Here is a 16,849-nt window from a genome sequence, read left to right as displayed (position 1 = left end):
TTAAAATAACTATCCTATCGTCTAGCAATTTTACTGCTATTTACCCAAAGAATACTAAGATATTAATTCAAAGGGACATATGTATCCCAATGTTTATAGCAGCATTACTGACAATGGCCAAGATATGGAAGCAGCTCAGATGTCGATTGATTGATGGATGGATAAAGAAGAAGCAGTATATACACTCAGTGGAATATTACTCAGCCGTAAAAAAGAATGAAGTCTTGTCACTTGCAATGACATGGATGGAACTAGAGGGTATTATGCTGAGTAAAATAAGTTGGTCAGAGAAAGAGAAATACCACATAATTTAAACTCATATGTGGAATTTAAGAAACAAAACAAATGAACAAAGGGGGAAAAAAAGAGAGATAGGGAGCAAACCAAGAAACAGACTCTTAACTACTGAGAACAAACTGATAGTCACCAGAGGGCAGGTAGGCAGGGGATGGGTGACATATATGATGGGGATTAAGGAGTGCACTGTTGTGATGAGCGCCAGGTGTTGTATGGAAGTGCTGACTCACTATATTATACACCTGAAACTAATATAGCACTGTATATTAACTAACTGGAATTTAAATGAAAGCTTGGGGAAAAAACCCACACATACATGCTCAAAAAATAAATTTGATTCTTACATTTTTTAAATTTTTAAGAAGATTTTATTTATTTGAGAGAGAGAGAGAGAGAGAGCATGAGCACAAGCACGAGCAGGAGGGTGGGGGGCAGAGGGACAGGGAGAGAGAATCTCAAGCAGACTCTGCACTGAGTGTAGAGCCCCATGCATGGCTTGATGCAGGGCTCAATCTCGCAATCCTGAATTGTGACCTGAACTGAAACCAAGAGTCACACATTCAGCTGACTGAGCTACCTAGGTGTCCCTGATTCTTATACTTTTAAGCTCATCTCTTATGTTTAAAGATGGATCCTCTTTGTAATGTTTACTTAAAAGGTTTTATGATCTTCTTCCTAATAGGGGTGTTAATTCCTGTTGTTATTAGTAGATGTGATATTTGTCTGTTGGAGAGTCTTTATGTGGGGGTTCAAAACACAACACAGGTTTAGAGTAATACTAGTCTGGGGTTCCAGGCCAGGTTCTCCCACTTATTTGATCAGCAATGTGTGACCAAATGTGGAATGATAGCTAAGAGAAATTAAGTGTGAAAAAATGTATAGAAGATTCAGTACAACTTCTTATCTTTTGGGTAAAAAATAAAAGGATCAATGAATGTACATCTTTATTATATATATGCAATAAAATTTCTGGAAGGATCCTTAAGAAACTTGATGGTGGTTATCTCTGAGGGTAGGTGGGCCTGGAGGACTTTGGGAAGGAGAAAAACTCATGTTTCATCAGGTATTCTTTTGTGCTGTTTTTTTTTTTTTAAGCTTTTGTTTATTCATGAGAGAGACAGAGCATGAGGCAGAGACACAGGCAGAGGGAGAAGCAGGCTCCATGCAGGGAGCCTGACATGGGACTCGATCCCAGGTCTTCAGCATCAGGCCCTGGGCTGAAGTCAGTGCTAAACTGCTGAGCCACCCAGGCTGCCCCTTTTGTGCTGTTTTGAAAAAACATTTTCTTTACCATGTATGTGTTATTCCCAAGCTTTTTAATATGCAAAGGAATTAAGTTAATGAACAGAACTGTACTCCCTTTAAATATTTCATGCTCTAACACTTTTTAAAACCCTTGCCACGGGATCCCTGGGTGGCGCAGCGGTTTGGCGCCTGCCTTTGGCCCAGGGCGCGATCCTGGAGACCCGGGATCGAATCCCACGTCGGGCTCCCGGTGCATGGAGCCTGCTTCTCCCTCTGCCTCTCTCTCTCTCTCTCTCTGTGACTATCATAAATAAATAAAAATTTAAAAAATTAAAAAAAAAATAAAAAAATAAAACCCTTGCCACCTGCTACTCAATAATGAGTATTAATGCAGAAACTTGGAAACAGCTGATCACACTTCTTTTGACAGCTTGTATATGCACAGGTACACATTCGTTTGTGGTTGTGATCAGAATATAGACATATAATCTGACCCTCCATATAGGATGGACTTGACTTCAAGCAATTCTGAGGTTTCCTACAAAGAGTCCCATACCCTCTAGGAGACTCAGCACCTGAGGCTACTTGGGACCTATAGGTTGATTGGTCAGCATAGCTCCGAGGGCCTGCTACGGAGGGCTAAGGCAGGACTGTGACTCTTTCAGTCATAAGAACCCCAGTGATCTGTGCACTGCCCTTGGAGACCAGGTCCAGGCCATGGGACAGTAGAGAAAGTAAGGAGGAAAAAAAGAAAGACTTGGAGGGGAGGGAGGGATGGGAAAGACTTCTAGCACCATCCACATTTCGGGTCTTGCCTTCTGCCACCAAGCAGCCATGTCCTCAGTGATGCCCAGGAGACAAACTCTGAGTCAGTCCTTGTCACTAGAGTGTCTCCCGTTGGGAATTCTCTTGTCCTGAAGGGCTCAGCCAGGTTGGGGTGGGGGTATGGGTGTGGCATGAGGGGTTCATGGTCCTCTGTCCACTGAGAAGGACTATGAACCTTCTAAATCCCTTGCCTCCCACACAGGCAGTCCACCTGCCTTACCTCAGTTAGGGCTGAAGGGACCTTCTTCTGCTTCTTGAAGGTCGAGGGGTTGATGCTGTGGAAGACGGATGAGAAGGCACTGCTCGAGAAGCGGGGGGAGGACAAGGGGAAGCTCATGCTCACGGGCCGCTCTGTAACCAAGACAAGCCAGGCAAAGGGAGGTGAGTGTCCACATGGACAGGCATGCACCTTGCTTTGGAATGCCAGTCCCTAAAAAATTAGAGCTCCTAGTCCCTCATGAGATGGGACTCAGCCTCATGATGGGGGTTAGGTGTGACCAGAAAGACAAGCACACTCCCTCTGCTGACACAAAGGCCATGGTGACCAAGAAGAAAGGCTTCTCCTGGGTGCTGGCCATGCCTTCTTCATCTGGGCTGTCCTCCATGATGGCTTCAGGTGGCCTCAGGGAGAAAACTTTGCTTTTAGGCCCAGGACACTTGTCCCTTTGGACCAACATTGCCTGCACAAAGCCTGTACCCTGAGCACAGTCTCTCAAGGGCCAGCCTGGCTTCCCCAGGCTCTTTCATCAATCAAGAAGCCCTCAGCCCTTGCCTGATCCACAGTTCCTGTGCTGTCTGTCTCAAAATCCTTATCCTGGAAAAGTCCCGTAGAACATAAGTCTATAGAACATTTTCAAAAAGAGTGCCACCGTGGCAAAGTAAACATGAAGCACCACACCTGCTTCACAGAGAGGCACAGACCGAGTGCTTCCCAAGCTTAGCTGCCCACAGACCCTTCTTCTGGGAGTGCCAATCGACTTCCCATGGAGTCAACATTTTAGGAAACGGTGCCCTAGGTGTGAGTTTAAACCCCCTTTTCCTCCTCCAGGGCTGCTTTTGTTCTGCGCCTCCCCAGGAAAGTGGCTTCAGGCACCAACCACAGGCCGGTGAGAGGCCTCCCAGAAGAGCAGTGGTCCCCAGGTTACCTCTCATCAAGCCTGGGACATCCCCGCCCCTCTTCTTCAGCTCCCCGTAGCAGCCATCACAGACCTTGGCCATCCGGTCCTTGAGGTACTTCAGAGGGTACTTGTTTCTTGAACAGTTCCGGCACACAATCTGCAAGGCCAGTTGGGGACACATGCTGGAACGGTTCTCACCCTCTGCATGTGCAGAAGGCCAGCGTCCTCTCCCCTCTGCTGACCAGCCCCCTGCCACTTCTCCAGGAACTGTTCTGAGTGCAGGACTGTGCCAGGTCCCCCTGCTTTTCCATCGTAGAGACACAGTTTCTCTGCAAATGTCTTATCAGTTTGTCTGATAAGCCCTTAACCAGGACACAATACTTTTTCTCCAAAGACAACAGCCACATGTGCTCTGATTTTCCTTTGGGAATGCATTGGTCTAATAGAACGGGATTTGGAGCCCTGGCTCCAGGCTCTCAGTATAATGGGCATCAACAATTCCTACCTGACAGGGTTAGTGTGAAAACACCCTGACCTGGGTTCCACAGCAACTGCTGGGTGCCCCTGAATCCCCACCCCACCCCACACGACCCTATGTCACTCACCCAGACGAGTGTGACTCACCTTGCCACAGGCATGGCAGTGATGACGCCTCAGGGTGAGGGAGAAGTCACAGCCACAGTTCATGCACATCATAACATGTGTGACAGGCACCAGAGTGGGGGGCCTCTCCCCCAGGCTGACCCCCAGCCTCTCTCGTATCTGGAGCAATGGAATGAGGTGAGCAGTGTGGTCAGGAGATGGCTGGATGGGTGCCCTCTTTCCAGTACAGGGTGTTTTTGTGTGGGGTGGATTCTAATTCTACAACCCCCTCCATCCCACTGCATCCTCCAGGATGCTAACTTTGGGTCAGAAACAGAGCCAACTAGAGGTACTTGGGCTGCACAGTGACTGTGGGGCGTTGGTGGGAAGGGTAGGAGGCGGAACCTGATGGAAGGAGCGGTGGGTACCCAGGGAAACCTAGGGCTGTGAGGCCAGTGTCAAGTGGCTCTAGGGTCCCCACTCACCTCCACACTGTGGTGAAAGGCCGCCAAAGCTTGGGCCTTGTAATCCTCAGGGAGGGCCCTGCTCAGACAGCTGTGCCACTCATCTCGCTCTGCACAGGAGCTGTGGGCAGAAGCTAGTGTGAGCAAGGCATGCAGGCATGCATAGCAGCTTGGCCTCTGTTTCTCAGTGTAGATCAAGTTCCCCCACCTCTCCCCTGGCTGTGCCTCTTGGTGTCTGACATCCCAGCAAGCACCAGCCACCTGCCAGACCAGCCTAGGACTGTACCTCAGTATCTGCCTCTACTAGCAGGGTAGCCAGGGCAAGCTAGCTGTCCTCTGGGCCTGCTTCCTTCCCTATAACACGGGACTGTCAGTACCATTCCTCTAACTCCCAACACTGTTAGGTGGAAGAAATGACATGTAGGTTTGTTAATGGTAAAGCACTGTGCAGAAGCAAAGGGCATTTGGGAGGCACAGAGGTTCCCACACTTAGGAGGGACGAGGGGCAGGGTGCCAAGGGCTGCGTACACAGAGATGGGAGGAGTAGGAACAGCTGGAAAAGTTCAACATCCTCGTCTCTCCATCTTCCTCATCATTTTCCTACATAGTTTCCCAGACATTCCCTCACCCAACATGCTGACTTCCAAATCCCTACTCTGCACCCTGCCCCGCAGGTTTCCGGAGTGGTGAGCACGGTCCTGAGGCAGCGGGGTGAAAATTCTCCCAGGGCCCACTAGGTGTCGCTCCCACCCTGCATTAAGTGTGTGGCCTGCCCAGGAAAGCCAGGATAAGGGACTAGGTTGGCCAGGGAGGCACAGGGGGTGATGGGTGACCAGATGCCATCCCCTAAAGGGAGATGTATGGGTGCCCCTGTTCCCTGAAAGCTTCAGCATGAAGTATTTGGGCATGCCGGAAGGTGACTGGCCTGTCAGTGATAGTGGCTCCTCAAGGCCACTGGCCCAAGGACAGTGCCCCTGCCTAGTAGAGATGGACAGCCCCAACTGAAGGGCCGAGTATGGCCACCCACACTGGACAAATAGAAGCCATACCCTTCTCCGGCCTCAGACTTCCCTAGAGATGAGGAGAAAAAACACCATGGAACCCCACCTAGGCATCACCTCCTCCAGGAAGCCTGCCCTTCCCCGATAGGTGGTTGCTCCATGGAATTTTCAAGGTTTCTTCTACCCACTGAGGCCAGTAGACAGCAGTGGATAAGAGCTCTGGGTCACACACTCCTGCATTTGAGCCCCAGTTCCTCCTCACATGGTCATGTGACTTCCCTCTAGGCCTCAACTCCCCAGGCATGGGGGAGGCCTCAAGCTCCACACCCAAGGGTGGCGATGGGATCAAAGGAGCCTGAAACCCAGCAGATGCCCAATGCACATTGCTCTTGTCATCAACACCATTAACTATTACAGCAGTTATGTTCTATGCCCTGCCCTTAATGTGCGCTTCCGCTGAGCACACCAAGGTTTAAATCCTGTGTCCTCAGCACAGGACCTAGCACCGAGGAGTGGCTAATACATGCTTGAATGAGTAAACGCAACTACATGAGAGTGTATCAGCGTGTGCACATCCTGTGCCACACCTGGAACGACCTCCTCACACCAATAGTACTGCTGCCACCCCCAGGGTCATGCACCAGCTGAGGGAGGAGACACCTATGCCTTGGGGACCCTGTCCCAGCCCCCACAGTGCCCACAGTGGCGCTAGCAGGAACCGTATCTCCCTGGGGTTTGAGCCCAGAGAGCTAGAGCTGGCCTTGCCCTGAAGCTCTTTTGCTGCCCAGAGTGAGGTGGGATCCTTGGGTAGCCTGAAGGCCTGGAGAAAACACAGACACTTCTGATAGAAAGGCCACAACTCCAAACCAGGGAAAGGCAAATGATGAATGCTCACTCATTATGTTTTTCTCTTGCTCTCTGGATATGAAAGCCTAAAAGCAGACCACTTTATGAACTAAAGTGCACAGTGGGTTTTTCACTCACCTTAACTTCTTGCATTGCTGTAAAGACCCAATGTTTTACAAACATGAGATACTGTTATTGTTGTATTTAAACGACAGGTTCTAGAACATAAGCCCCTTGACCCAAAACAATACCAAAATAGACATGACACATCCAGCTTGTTATTCCAACCTTTAACACCTATAAAATCCTGCCCCTCCACCCCCCAGGCCCTCCTTCCACCCACCTCCCCATACCTTGCAGACAGAGTCAGGCAGGACTGGGGAGTCTCGATCTTTAGAGCATAGGGCACTTTCTCCATCACAGGGCGACTGACCTGCAAAACCAACAGCAGACTGTCAGGAGGGGCAACCACAGACCCCACTCTTCTCTTGGTCTTGCCACCATCCTTCTATGAGCTTGAGTTTCCTCACCTGCAAAGGGTGGTAGACGCTGTGTGCATGTGTGTGCATGGAGGGGGGAGTGCTGGTCCCAACTCTGTGGTCTGTGGGCACCTGCCCACCCCAGGGTGGTGGGTATGTACCCTAAAGAGCAGAAAGCAGGCTCTTTTTTTTTTTTTTTAAAGATTTACTCATTTATTTATGATAGACATAGAGAGAGGAGAGAGAGGCAGAGACACAGGAGGAGGGAGAAGCAGGCTCCATGTCGGGAGCCCGACGCAGGACTCGATCCCGGGACTCCAGGATCGCGCCCTGGGCCAAAGGCAGGCGCCAAACCGCTGAGCCACCCAGGGATCCCCGGAAAGCAGGCTCTTAAGGACATATCTATACACCATGTGCATAGCAGCATTATTTATAATAGCCAAAAGGTGAAAGTAACTCAACTGTCCATCCGTGGATGAATGGAAAAACAAAATATGGTCTATATGTACAATGGAATATCATTAAGCCATAAACAGGAAGGACATTCTGACACAGGCTGCAACATGGACGCACCTTGAGGACATCCTGCTAGCTGAAATAGGCCAGTCACAAAAAGACAAACACTGCATAATCCTACTTATATGAATTATCTAGAGCAAATTCCTGGAGACAAAAAGTAGGATGGTAGATGCCAGGGGATGGGGCTGGAGGAATGGGAAATTAGGAAAGAGGTTGGAGTTTTATCTGGGGAGGATTTAAAAACTTCTAGAAATCACTGGTGGTGATGGTTGCACAACAGGGTAGATACACAACACTGCTGAACTGTATGCTTAAAAATGATCAAAATGGTAAATTGTATGTTACCTGTATTTTGCAATTTAAAAAAACTTTATGAAACACCCATTTATTTCCTCCCTCCAAATGTTTCCTTATGCATCTTCCTCTTTTTAGAAATGTCCTTCCCTTTCCCCTTCCCCATCTGTCCAAATATTATTATCTAGCCTAAGGGATTCAGCTCCCCTCCTCCGGAAAGTCCTCCTTCCCTCTCCCCTCTACCTGACTACCTATAGCACAAAGCTGCTATAACCCACAATGAAATACTGTTTCCCTGGAGCTGCCTCTTCCTGCTGATCTATGAGCTTCCAGAAGTGGGGATGCGGTGGTGTCTCCTCCCCTGAGGTCTCCCTCTGCCCATCCACCCCAGGGTGGCCTAGTACCAGGCATTTACCTTCATGCTGGCCACTGACAACGTGTTCTTCAGCCGGTATTTCCCATCCTTCTGGGGATATGTGTACAGGAGCACATCGCTCATCTGGGGAGAAGGAAACCCCATCAGATGTTTCTTGGCCGCAGAAGGCTGTGTGGGGTATTTGTCTTGGAGGATCACTGAATTCTGGATAGCAGAGGCATCTTGCCTTTTTCCTCACAGGAAAGCAAAACCACTCTGAGCGAACATGTGAGCCCCCTCCCTGAAATCCCACTCCTAGGTCTATAGTTAAAAGGAATAAATGCAGATGTCCACAAAAAGCCAAGTACAGGAATGTTCATGCAGGCTTTATTCATAACAGCCAATAGTGGAAACAACCCAAATGTTACACAACAGGTCAATGCGTAAATGAACCATGGTACATCCATACTGTGGAGTACTACATAGCAACCAAAAGGAACTGATGGAACACACACAGCATGGGTGAATCTCAAAAACATGCTAAGTGAAAGAAGTCAGACACAGAGGAGTACACACTGCTTCATAGCATTTATATGAAGTTCCAAAACAGGTAAAACTAACCTGTAGTGATGGAAATTAGGCCAATGGTCGCTTAGGCAGAGGATGGGGGAAGTGAGTGCTAAGGGGCACAGGGGACCTTTCAGGGGTGGGGGATGGCTAGAAATATTCTATACCTTGACCGAAGTGGTGGTTACACAATGATATATATTAGTCAATGCGTAGACATGTATACTTAAATTGATGCATTTTACTCTACAAATGGAGCTGCCATAAAGTATAGTTAAGGAAGGGTGATGGGGAGGGACATAGCTCCTTAAGGATAGGGAGCTGCTGAGTCCTGATCACTGGTGTACCTCCAGTGACCACAGTAGGTAATAATATTTGTTAAATGAGCAACTGAAGCTCCTTGCCCCTATCTAGGGCAGACCAGAAGAACCATAGTGAAAGGCACCTCACTTCCATGGGGGGAGTGTTTCTGTTTGGCTAAAAGGGTTACAGTTTGGAAAAAGGATATCAATCCTCACCCTGCTCTGTAGCATCTATGCGACTGTGGATAAGCTGCCTGACCCCCCCTCCCTGAGCTTCAGCTTCCTCCCAGCAGAGCAGGAGGAAGCTGCCCCTACCTCATCATGGATGCTGAGAAAGAACTGACCCCAGTGAGCCCACCATGTGTGGGAGCCAGTATAAAGTAGGGGCGTTGTGAGGACTGAACAGGACGAGGCATCTAAGGAGCCGAAACAGAGAAAGAACTCAGGATTAGCACTTCCTCTCCCCACAGGGAGTCTGCTGTGGGAACAGAATCCTGCCACTAGCTCTTAGGATCCCAACATCGCAGCCACAGTAGCGCAGGACACTTGGCCTGGACACAGAGTTGCTGCATGAGCAAACCTTTCCTCTCTCTGGACCTCACTGTCTCTAAGCAGAGTTGGGGTAAACCAGGGGCCAGCAAACGTTTCAATAAAGGCCTAGAGAGTATTTAAGTCTTTGCAGGTCACAGAGTCTCTGTCACAACTATTCAACTCAGCCACTGTAATCCAAAAGCATTCACAGACCATCCATGAATGAATGCATGAGACTGTGTTTCAATAGACCTCTAGGACCCCCAGGTCAGAGGAGACTTCAAAGCCTCCTCCAGCTCTTCCCTTCTAATAATGACAAAGAGCTACTGTCCACTGAACATTCACTCTGTACTAGGTGCTGAGGTAAGTACCCTGATCTCAATTCATGCCCCCAATAATCCCATCAGGCAGGCACTATCATTATCATCCTCATTTCACAGAGGGAGAAATTGAGGCACAGAGAGCCTTGACAACCTGCCCAAGGTTACAAAACTTGTAAGTGGCAGAGGCAGGGTCATATGTAAATGAATGCACTTCCAGTATGTTCAGGTGTGGTATGTTGGGGGGTGGCCACATGGTTAAGTCCTGGCCCCATCTGGGGACAGTGACCAAACCTGGGCACAGAGCCTTGCTCATAAGCCTGCCCACCCTGGGGAATTGGCTTATGTCACTGATCAGAGCAGTCCCAGACCTTGTATGGCTGCCCCTCAAGCACCTGCTGCCATGGCAACTACCATTAGCACCCTGGGGTTTTATGAGTGGTCAGGACCAGGCTGCCTTCCAATTGCCCATAGTTTTCCTTTCCTCTTCAAAGCGGGCAGGAGTTTTCAGACTGATCTGGAGGAAGATAGAGGAATTCTTCATTGAAGAGTGAAGGGGAATCTCTCACAATAATAAGCCACCAGTGGGAGCCCCACCTACCACCTGGGGCCATGGTGGGAACCTCTCTGTAGCATTACCAAAACCCCCGTGCAGTGGTGGGCAGATATCCTGACTTTGTTCTAAAATTAACAATTATTTTATGAAAATGGCACCTTAGGAGGAAGAAAAATTCTTAAGTGTATTCATCATGGCTCTTCCTGGCTCAGGAACCTGTCTGTCTCTCCTGGAGGTATTTATGAAGATCCTATGCTAATTCAGAGAAAGAATGGGACCCTGGTTCAGCCTGCAGGGAGGTATGGCCTAACAAAAACAAGAGACTAAAAGAGACCCAGGCCTAGCATGGAGATGAGTGAGTGAGAGGCTATGATGAAGGGCCAATTAGATGCTGGAGAGCACATGAGGGAGGGAAAGAGAGAAAGGAGAGGGCAAAGGGGAGGAGTAGAGGGAGGGGGAAGACACTCAGGAAGATCAGGACACTGTGTCTTCCCTGGCACTCAAGGTCCCTGTGAGAGGCAGAGGCACAAGCAGAGCCTGGCCAGAGGAGGTGGCCAGATGGGGAATGGCTAGGGGTTCAAAAGGGAGCTCCCTCTATTCCAGCTGCTGCTTCACTCCCTTCCTTCATAGGCAGGAAGGACAATTATCCGACTCTAAAGACAAGGGCACTGAGACTCAGAGAAGTGATGGATGTGCCATGGGCCTCATAGCCAGTAAGTGTCAGAACTCGGATGTGATCCAGTCTGACTCCAAAGCTCATGCTCCTTTATCACCATCCTGGACCTTATTTTTTCATCCTGAGAAGACATGGTTGTGGGCTCCAACTCTCCCCAGGGCTGTGCTGGCACAGAGGGAGAACCTGTGTCCCATGGGGCCATTGTGAGAGGGAAGGGAAGACACTGTTTCCAGATAAGCTGCTTCTATGTACCTCATTTAATTCCCTAAACCGCCTAGTATTTCCACTTTCCTCTTGGAAAAGCTGAGGCTCAGACATGTCTGTGACTTGTCTAAGGGTTTCAGAGGGGCTAAGCGTTGGGTTAGGATCTAACCTGCTCACTCTGGCTCATGACCACATATATCCTAAATTCAAGGCTATCATTTCTTCTCATAGAAGGAGTTTTCAAATATTTAGACTAACACGGAACAAAAGATGGCTTCCTCCTATCTCTCTTTGCTCTTCCTCTTTGTTCCTGTGGCCCTGAGATTCCGTCCATGCCATTCTCATAATTCCATCTTTATGTCAGACTTTGAAGGTTCAGGGGGCAGCATGAGACTTTTCTCTTTGTTTCCAGTGCCCAGCACACCAGAGGTGCTCACTTAATATCTGAAACACAGTTCTTAAGACACTTGGAGCCTGTTCACTGTTACTCTGCACACAATTCTAACAAAGTGTAAGGAGGCTGTTGGGCAGCCACAACTGACAGTAAAAAAAAAAAAAAAAAAAAAAAAAAAAAAGCCAATAGTGAATAACAGAGAGAAAATTATACCCAGCAGGTGGGAGAACTTAAAAGGCAAAACAACTTGGGAGTTGTAGGGTTGGGGCAAATTGCTGCTTGTAGCTCAACAGCCACAGAGGTTGATATTACCATGTAACAGGCCTAGGCATTCCCTGGTACTCCAGACTGTGGCTGTAAATCATTAGAACTATTACATTGTACTCTGTCTTGTGCACAGTGGAGAAAGTGCTAGACTGAGGTCACAACCCTGGTTCCCTTCTGGGCCTCTGCCACCAATCTGCTGGGAGATGCAGCCAAGGAAACTCCCCTTCTGGATCTCAGTTTTCTCATGCTTAGATAAGGCAGTCGAATAGTTATATCCAGGGTAAGAACTTCCCAGTGTTAGGATGTTTCAGATGGGGATAGAGGTAATTCAATTTCGGCAAAATTCCATTCAAAATCACTCAAATAATAAATGCAGGAAGGGTTGTGGTTGGCAAGGGTTAAGCTCTCAGCTCTCTGGAAAGCTCAGTTCTGCAGAATGATCCTCATCCTAAATATTTGTCTCTGTTCTAGCAGCCACCCTCTTCCAGCTGTCTTTGAATAATGAGCTAGAAAAACATCACAGAATTGGACAGTCCTGGGGCTTGGCTGGGGGCCAGGTACTTACCAGGAACAGGTGTCGGGGGCGTCTGCTTTTCCCTGTTACTTTCATCAGTGTCCCCTCCTTCAGAAACTCCTGTGGGAAGAGAAGGAGACCTGGAGAGTCAGACTGATGCCTACTGCCATCCTAAAGAAGGATGGGGGAAAGGCCCTGAGAAGGAACCATTAGTTACGATGCCTCCCAAAGCACCACAGAATAGCTCATGGGTGAATTCCCAGCTTTAGAGTGATGCCCGTGTTTGCCAGCACAGCTCTGGAGACAGACAACTCTGCTTTTTAGGAACACTCCACTCTGAATTATATACCAAGTCCCAGACACTGTTCTGGCCTCCAAGTGATCCAGACAGTGACTCCTTCCCTGGTTTGCTGTCTTGAGGAGACCTTCAGACTGGACACTCTGAAGGTTTGCTAAAACAGTGGAAGACCTGTGAATAGCTGCTACAGGCTCCTTAATTCTGGAGGATATTTAAAACAGATGTTTATTCTTTTTAAAAGATTTTATTTATTTATTCATGAGAGACACACACAGAGAGAGGCAGAGACACAGGCAGAGGGGAAACATGCTCCATGCAGGGAGCCCGATGCGGGACTTGATCTCAGGACTCCAGGATCATGCCCTGGGCTGAAGGCAGGAGCTAAACCGCCGAGCCACTCAGGCATCCCTAAAATAATTGTTTAATGTTACTTAAAGATAAATAAAATAGATGTTTAATAAATATCTACTGAATTGATAATCCTGGGCCAAAACAGTAGGTGTGATTTTATAGAATCTCAGACCAGTGAGATCCCTGCTAATTTTGAATAAAATATCCTGAGCACAACCTCTCATTTGTCTCTTGTCCTTCATGGACCATAGCAGGTAACAAACACATTTTTGACTATTTTTGAGCTGAGTTTTATGTTTTCCATTCGGAAGCTTAAAAGTGGGTAAATTTGTCTCTTGAAGAATATTATTTTTAAGATACTTTGTTGGGGCTCTTGAGAGATGGTTTTCCTGATTTCCCAGCAATGCTGGGCTAAACTAAAAATACTTGGCCATCTCTTCTTTTCAGAGGTGAAAAGAACTACCGGGGACTCTGAACCCAAATGGCGCTGTTCCTTTAAAGATCCTGAAAGTGGAAAACCCCACTGGGAGGCCGCCCATGGGTCTTGTAGCCCAGCAGACCGCCCACCCTCCCTCCTCGGGTAAACAGCACCTGCAGCCAGGCCTGTCTGGGACCAGCCCAGCTGAACAATGGGTCTTATCAGAGCCTCACCCGCCTGCCTAGCAGGCCGCCCTCTGTCCCTGCCCATGGCGGCGGTGGCACTCACCCTTCCTGGCTGGAGGAGATCCCCTTGGCCCCGAACACTGTGCTCAATGTGGACCAACTTCTGCAGATTTTCCTGTGGGTGGGAGCAGAGTGATGGGGAGATGGTCAGGACCCATGCAGGGGGTCTCATCCCCTCTGCTGGGAGTGTCATTGCTTCTACTTCAGAGGAGGAAAAGGGAGCCCAGAAAGGCCTTGTCCAAAATCTTACCTCTCGTCCATGGCAGGGTTGGGACCTGAGCCTGGGTCTGCAGGATGCCAGACCTGTGGGCTGCTCATATTCAAGCTAGTCCCTCTGGGCCTGGGATCTGACACGACCATCTTCTGCGTGCCATGGTGCAAGCCCCCTGCCCTTGCTATGCTATCCGAGAGCCATATTTATCGTCAGGCCATGGCCCCTACTCTAAATCTGTGTACCCCATAAAGCCTGGAGCATCCAGACTTCACTAACCCAGAGTAGACAGATGCCCACGACTAGACTGTCTCTCTAGGCTTGCAGCCCAGAATGGGGCCTCTAGATAGTAATCAAGAAAATGTTCTACCTGGGGAAGAAACAGATCTAAGTTCCTTGAAGGAAAAGTAAGTGTGCCTGGGAACTCCTGTTGGTCCCTCACTGGGTTACCGAAATACACAGTGACACACCTCCCTTCCCTCTGCACAGCACCCCATTATGCTAGAAGTAACCTACCCATGGGGTGGGTGCCCCGTGAAGCCTATGCAGGGTCAGGTTCTAAAGTCAACTAATAAGGTGAAAATTGTGTATAGGGACATTGCCTTGAAAAGGCTTTTACCCCATCCATAGTTTTGGGCACAAAATCCTGCACGCTAGAAATGTGTGATAATTGTTCCATTTCCACTCGTGATGTAGAATGCTGCACGAGAACAGTGGCCCTAGCCTAACAGTGAGAAAAGGATAATCTACACAATCCTGACTCTTCTTACATCTACTGGAGAGCCGAAGTCACAAGGCAACCAACTGACCCAAGTCCTAAAGATTGACAAGCCCCTTCACAGCGACATAAGACATGTGTACTGTTGCAACACACAGGAGGAAGAGGCAGCTGCATAAAGGAGGATAAGAAGAAAGCAGATAAAATGTTAATGGATTCTGCAAGGTCAGGTGTGGCCTGATGGGATAGTTTAGAATAAAAGAGAGACCCAGACTCAAGGCACATCTGCAATCACTGGCAAGCTCTTTTCCAGCAGTTCCCACTAGGTGCTCATAAGGAGGACTAGAGGCAGAGCAGAGGACCAGAAAGGACCCCCCACCCCTTGGTGGTGAAGGCATGCTGGCTGCCACTGGGGGGGCTGCCATAAAACCCTGCCAACTTCCCCAGTTTCTTCTCTTGTACAAAACCCTCAGCCCCTAAAAGAAGCCAAGAAATCCACTCCCAGAGAACAGACAAAATGCCACTCAGTGCTTCTGGGGAAAGGGCAGAGGCAAAAGCTGTCTCCCCCAAGAAGAGAGGAGGTGCCCCCTTGGGCCCAGGATTATGCACCTGGGCCTGTGCAGAAACCTGTCCAAGACCTGCCATGGCCACAAGACAGTGTTTGGCTACCATACAGAGGAGGAGCAGGAACGCAGAGAAAGCTTGGCTTGTAGGCCCTGCTGAAGACCGAGGCTTGTCTAGGAGAGCAGAGACTTATGAGCATAGCACTGAGTAACAGGAAACAGCAGTCTACATTTGAGAAGGGGCAAGAGCATAGAGAGAGGCCCCTTCTGTGCTGCAGGGATTGCTAAGAGCTGAAGGTGGGAAGGAAAATGAGAAAAACTCTCTAGCATCTCAGGCCCCACAAACAGTACCAGGTAATAGCAGCCCTCTTCTGAAGGAATGTGAAGTCTAGGCAGCCCTGAAGGTGACACAGCAACAACAAAACCCAAACCCAACTCAACTACTGACAGGACTGACCCAACTCCTACCCCCTACATTAATGACATGATTAAAAAGGAGGCATTCCCACTTCTGGGGTAGATACCATTTCCCTCAGTCTCCACAATTCTTCCAACACATAATATCTGGCATTCAGTCAAACATTATGAGAGAAACACAAAATAGCAAGAAAGAACTCTAATTAATTTTCAAGAAATAAAGCATTCAACAAAACCAGGAGAGGTGACACAAATGTTAGTAAAACCATCAGACAGGGACTTTATTTTACTTTATTTTTTAAAAAGATTTTATTTATTTATGAGAGGCAGAGACACAGGCAGAGGGAGGAGGTGGCTCTTTGTGGGGAGCCTGATGTGGGACTTGATCCCAGGACCCCAGGATCATGACCTGAGCCATAGGGAGATGCTCAACCACTGAGCCACCCAGGTGCCCCAGACAAGGACTTTAGAATAACTATAATTAGTATGTTAAAGGAGCTAGTGAAAAAAGTAGGATGCATGCATGAACAGATGGAGAATTTCCACAGGGATAGAAACTATAAAAGAGAGTCAAATGGAAATGTTAAAAACAAAAAATGTAATATTAGAAATGTAGAATTCCCTTGACAGGCTTAGCAGCAAACTAATCAGAGCTGAGGAAAGAATAAATGAACTTGGAGGTAGATAGGTTGCAATTAACAAACTAAAACACAAGGAGAAAAAAGAGTGGGTGTGGGGAGCAGAGCATCTAAGACAATTTTCCAAAATTAATGAATGACAATAGACCCAGGAATCTTGATAATCACAGCCCCCTAAAAACATACATACTTAGATACCATAGTCAAACTTCTAAAAGTCAAATATAAAGAGACCTTGAAGGCAGCCAGAACAAAGGGACACACTGTGTAAGAGGGATAAATATTAATATTACAGTGGATTTCTTATCAGAAACTATACAGGTCATAAGATAGTGGAATGGCATCTTTAGAAAAAAAATTGGTCAATCCAGATATTTTCCCCAGGAAAATGTCTTTCAAGAATGAAGGTAAATTGACCAATCAAATAAATGGGCTATGGATGGTGGGACCCAGGTTTCTTAATGCTGGAGTGGAAATTATATAGATAAGCAAGGGGATGAGGCTAGAATGATCCACATGGTAATGATCAGAATTGGGGCTATCAGTAAGAACTCATATATACTTTAATATGGATACAGATGGTTATGTATAAAAATATTTACAGACATGAGTATACACACAGGTTACTATATAA

General features: G+C 47.9%; 1 protein-coding gene and 1 long non-coding RNA gene across 6 annotated transcripts in view; one reads left to right on the top strand and one right to left on the bottom strand.

Moving 5' to 3' along the window:
* Positions 1-13,002, top strand: part of LOC111091235 — a 36,078-nt gene extending 23,076 nt beyond the window's left edge. Inside the window, exons 2-3 of the long non-coding RNA XR_005374561.1 lie at positions 2,628-2,748; positions 3,416-13,002. This is a non-coding gene — a long non-coding RNA (uncharacterized LOC111091235). The remainder of the gene's footprint in view (positions 1-2,627; positions 2,749-3,415) is intronic.
* Positions 1-16,849, bottom strand: part of FGD5 (FYVE, RhoGEF and PH domain containing 5) — a 128,235-nt gene that overhangs the window by 10,464 nt on the left and 100,922 nt on the right. For all 5 annotated transcript variants that reach the window (XM_038565566.1, XM_038565564.1, XM_038565563.1 and 2 more), the window contains exons 11-18: positions 13,712-13,783; positions 12,408-12,476; positions 8,086-8,169; positions 6,732-6,811; positions 4,553-4,652; positions 4,110-4,247; positions 3,513-3,642; positions 2,588-2,718 (exon numbers count right to left, since the gene is read on the bottom strand). In XM_038565566.1, the coding sequence (XP_038421494.1) occupies positions 2,588-2,718; positions 3,513-3,642; positions 4,110-4,247; positions 4,553-4,652; positions 6,732-6,811; positions 8,086-8,169; positions 12,408-12,476; positions 13,712-13,783 (804 nt within the window). The remainder of the gene's footprint in view (positions 1-2,587; positions 2,719-3,512; positions 3,643-4,109; positions 4,248-4,552; positions 4,653-6,731; positions 6,812-8,085; positions 8,170-12,407; positions 12,477-13,711; positions 13,784-16,849) is intronic.

This window comes from Canis lupus, chromosome 20, assembly GCF_011100685.1.
Source record: "Canis lupus familiaris isolate Mischka breed German Shepherd chromosome 20, alternate assembly UU_Cfam_GSD_1.0, whole genome shotgun sequence".
In the NCBI taxonomy this organism is placed as follows: domain Eukaryota; kingdom Metazoa; phylum Chordata; class Mammalia; order Carnivora; family Canidae; genus Canis; species Canis lupus.
The sequence above is the reverse complement of the archived record's forward strand: the minus strand, read 5'-3'. Positions and strand labels throughout refer to the sequence as shown.